The 3340-nt window shown below is 34.6% G+C and overlaps 1 protein-coding gene across 1 annotated transcript; it reads right to left on the minus strand.

Moving 5' to 3' along the window:
* Positions 1 to 268: 268 nt before the first annotated feature.
* On the minus strand, positions 269 to 1018 carry LOC150097222 (histone H2A-like). The gene has a single exon (XM_090407721.1). The coding sequence runs from the start codon at positions 994 to 996 to the stop codon at positions 622 to 624; it is 375 nt and encodes a 124-aa protein (XP_090263847.1). The 5' UTR covers positions 997 to 1018; the 3' UTR covers positions 269 to 621.
* Positions 1019 to 3340: the final 2322 nt, after the last annotated feature.

Below are 3340 nucleotides of genomic sequence, written 5' to 3' on the forward strand. Positions count from 1 at the left end.
CACGCCGTACAAAGAATTATAACCGATGAGCACGTCTTAAACAAGAGTCTACATTTCACGGTGACTAAATATTTCCCCTATGCTTGATATTTCGTCGCGCAGCGCAAGTTTTATCACTAAATTATGCTTTATTTTTTTACGGGGGGGGGGGTTCAAAAAATTACCGCGCTTTGTTTTGTCAATGTATTAAACAAATAATGCTTTATTACTAAATTTATCACTTTCATTGTATGAAAAAAAAAGTTATTTCGTCAATGAATGGAACAAATAATACAGCTATCTTTATTAGTAAATTTACCTTTGGGCCAAACTATGCATGCCTTCTCACGAATTTAAAAACAATTCCACTTCAGGCATAAGGTAAGGGAACGAAAAGTTTTCAATAAACATTAAGTTCCCTTTGTTAGCTGTTCTGAGGAATTGTTCGGCAATGTAGCAGACATAAAAGCACTGAACTAGATGATTTTAGATCATGCTTTCAACTCTGCGATTTAAATTAACAGAATGTGTATTATGAAGACTTTAGTGGACCTGAAAAGGCCCATTAAGAAATGTACGATCAGGCTCCCTTTATCAGGATTTGGTGGCCCTGAAAAGGGCCGTTGTATTTAGTTTCCCAATTTAGGATTTCTTTTCTGTCTTCTTGGGCAGAAGTACAGCCTGGATGTTAGGAAGAACACCGCCTTGTGCAATAGTCACTCCTGAGAGCAATCGATTCAACTCTTCATCATTACGGATGGCCAGTTGAAGATGACGAGGGATGATCCTACTCTTCTTGTTATCTCGAGCTGCATTTCCTGCCAATTCAAGGACTTCGGCGGCCAAGTATTCGAGCACAGCGGCGAGATACACTGGAGCACCAGCACCTACGCGTTCAGCATAGTGACCCTTACGTAAAAGACGATGGATACGACCAACGGGAAACTGAAGCCCAGCACGACTAGAACGAGTCTTACTCTTTCCCTTGACTTTTCCTCCTTTACCACGGCCAGACATAGTGCGATAGCTAGTGAACACAACAAGCACAACAGGATTACTGACGAGAGATGCGCAATTTTTGTTTTTCACCGCTTTTAAACATGCGCAGGGATTGAAGTGAACATCACCTCTCAACCAATCACAGAAGCGATATTCAGTTACCGGCGCTGATTGGTTCCTATCTCCTCACATAGATGTCTGCTCAATCACTCTCCTAACGATTATTTCCCCCCCCCCCAGGGCGAGCTCACAGCTCCTAACGATTGTTTTCCCCCCCAGGGCGAGCTCACAGCTCCTAACGATTGTTCAGATTAGAATGTATGGGGGAGGGGAAAAAAAAGATCTCCCCACATGGATGTCTGAGCAATCACTCTCCTAACGATTGTTCAGAATAGAATGTATGGGGGAGGGGAAAAAAAGATCTCCCCACATGGATGTCTGAGCATTCACTCTCCTAACGATGGATACGATTATTCAGATTAGAATGTATGGGGGAGGAGAAAAAAAAGGAAGAAATAAAATATTTTCGTGATGCAAGTAAAAGAATTTTTAAAATTTTAGACACTGAATGTTATTGGTATTATACCAATAACATATTATTTGAAATCTTTAGAATCCATGGAGGCATTCGTACAATAACAAATCTGTTCGATAAATCAGCACAATAATAAATTATACGGGCACCTCTGTGAAGTCCAAAGACTCATTTTTGTATCGCAATACGAAGAAGAAAGGAAAAATTGTGTGATATATCAAAACTGTGCTATAAATATAATAATAATAAAAGATATAAAGGAAGATATTTTGATACTACATCAGTGAAGTAGAAAAATAAACATTGCTTCTTCTCATGTTTCTAATTTATGCAGTCCACGTTATTAACGAAAGCATTACAAAACGTATCAAAATATGAAATCTCTACTCTCTGAGAATTCTAGAAATTTATCGGGCACTCATTAACGAAACTGACGGTCTTTATAATTTGCCGTTAAATTTAGATTGAAAATTAGCAACGAACGAATTTACAAAAATGGTGGTGGGGGACACCGTTTTCTCATTATGGACCAGACTTCAAGTTGCTTTTTAGTGTCTTCATATTTGTACACAGGGCCGCATTTATACTTTTGCAGACCTTTGCTGCAATATCATTATGAGGCCTCAAAAGAACAAGTCTATTTCAGTTAATCAAATTCATAAGCATTTTTCTTTTTTAGTTTGAAAATGAAAATCGACATTTCCGTTTTAACTCATTTTAATAAAATAAAAATAATACAATATTGGTATACATATATTTGCATTTAAAAAATATAAAAAATAAATCTTTAAAGGTTAAATATCTAAAAGTTTTTTTTTTTTTTTGGCTTTGGTTTTTGCAAATATATCTAAAATGTCACCATAATTAATCGAGTCCATTACATCTGATTCAATGCAAAATAATGACAGGTCACTTGTTTTATTTTGGCGCAAGCTGCGTCTTAAATAGTTTTTTTATTCGTTTCAACACTGTAAATGAGAGTTCAGCACTTGCATTTGAAATAGGCAACGTAAAAAAATATTTTTAAAAATTGTTTCTACGTTCGGAAAAGTTGACCTTAACCCATAAATTTGTACATATTTTCATTGAAAAATTTTCTTTTATCATTATTAAAAATTGCTTAACTTCATCAATAAATTTTTCTGAATCAATATCAGCCACATAAGAGTGTAAAATGTTGTTAATATTAGTCCTGTACTTGTCTTGATCTATATCTTTCTTCAAAAAATGACAAACATATCTAATATGTGTAAATAGTTTTTTGCTCTTTCATTAATTTCCAAAAGTTGCTTATTGCAAAGACATCAAAAGTATTAACAATGAAATTTTCTTTCCCATGTAATATAATATACGAGTAATCTCATCCTTAGATTGTCAAATTTCGTCACACATTTTTTTTTCGTTTTTTCACTCTTTTCTTCTCATCTTTAAATTTTATCTCATCTGTTAATCAATTCGCTTCTTCATTTAAATCAATAAAACTATTTCTTATATCTAAAATAAAACCAACTAAAGACTGTAACAAATCATCGGGATCTTGTAGAGATTTACTAGTAGCATTTATTCGTGATAAAATTGTGTCCCACACAACTGTTAAATTTGCTGTTTCTGCATTGTCAAAATGATCAGGCAAAGATAAGCTCTGTAATTTAGAAATAAGTTTTTCATGAGAAGAAATGGATAGTTCAAGTAATGCCTCTTTCATTTGTTTATATAATTGCGGGCCACCTCGTTTCAGTTAGTCTTTTAACTGTTAAAGATTTTTTTTTCTAAATGTTTAAGGAGTATGCTCAACTCGTCCCACCCCCCCGAGATTAAATACTAAGT

The sequence above is a fragment of the Typopeltis vanoorti genome, chromosome 17 (assembly GCF_054136105.1).
Source record: "Typopeltis vanoorti isolate ZY-2024b chromosome 17, IOZ_Tvanoo_1.0, whole genome shotgun sequence".
NCBI lineage: Eukaryota > Metazoa > Arthropoda > Arachnida > Uropygi > Thelyphonidae > Typopeltis > Typopeltis vanoorti.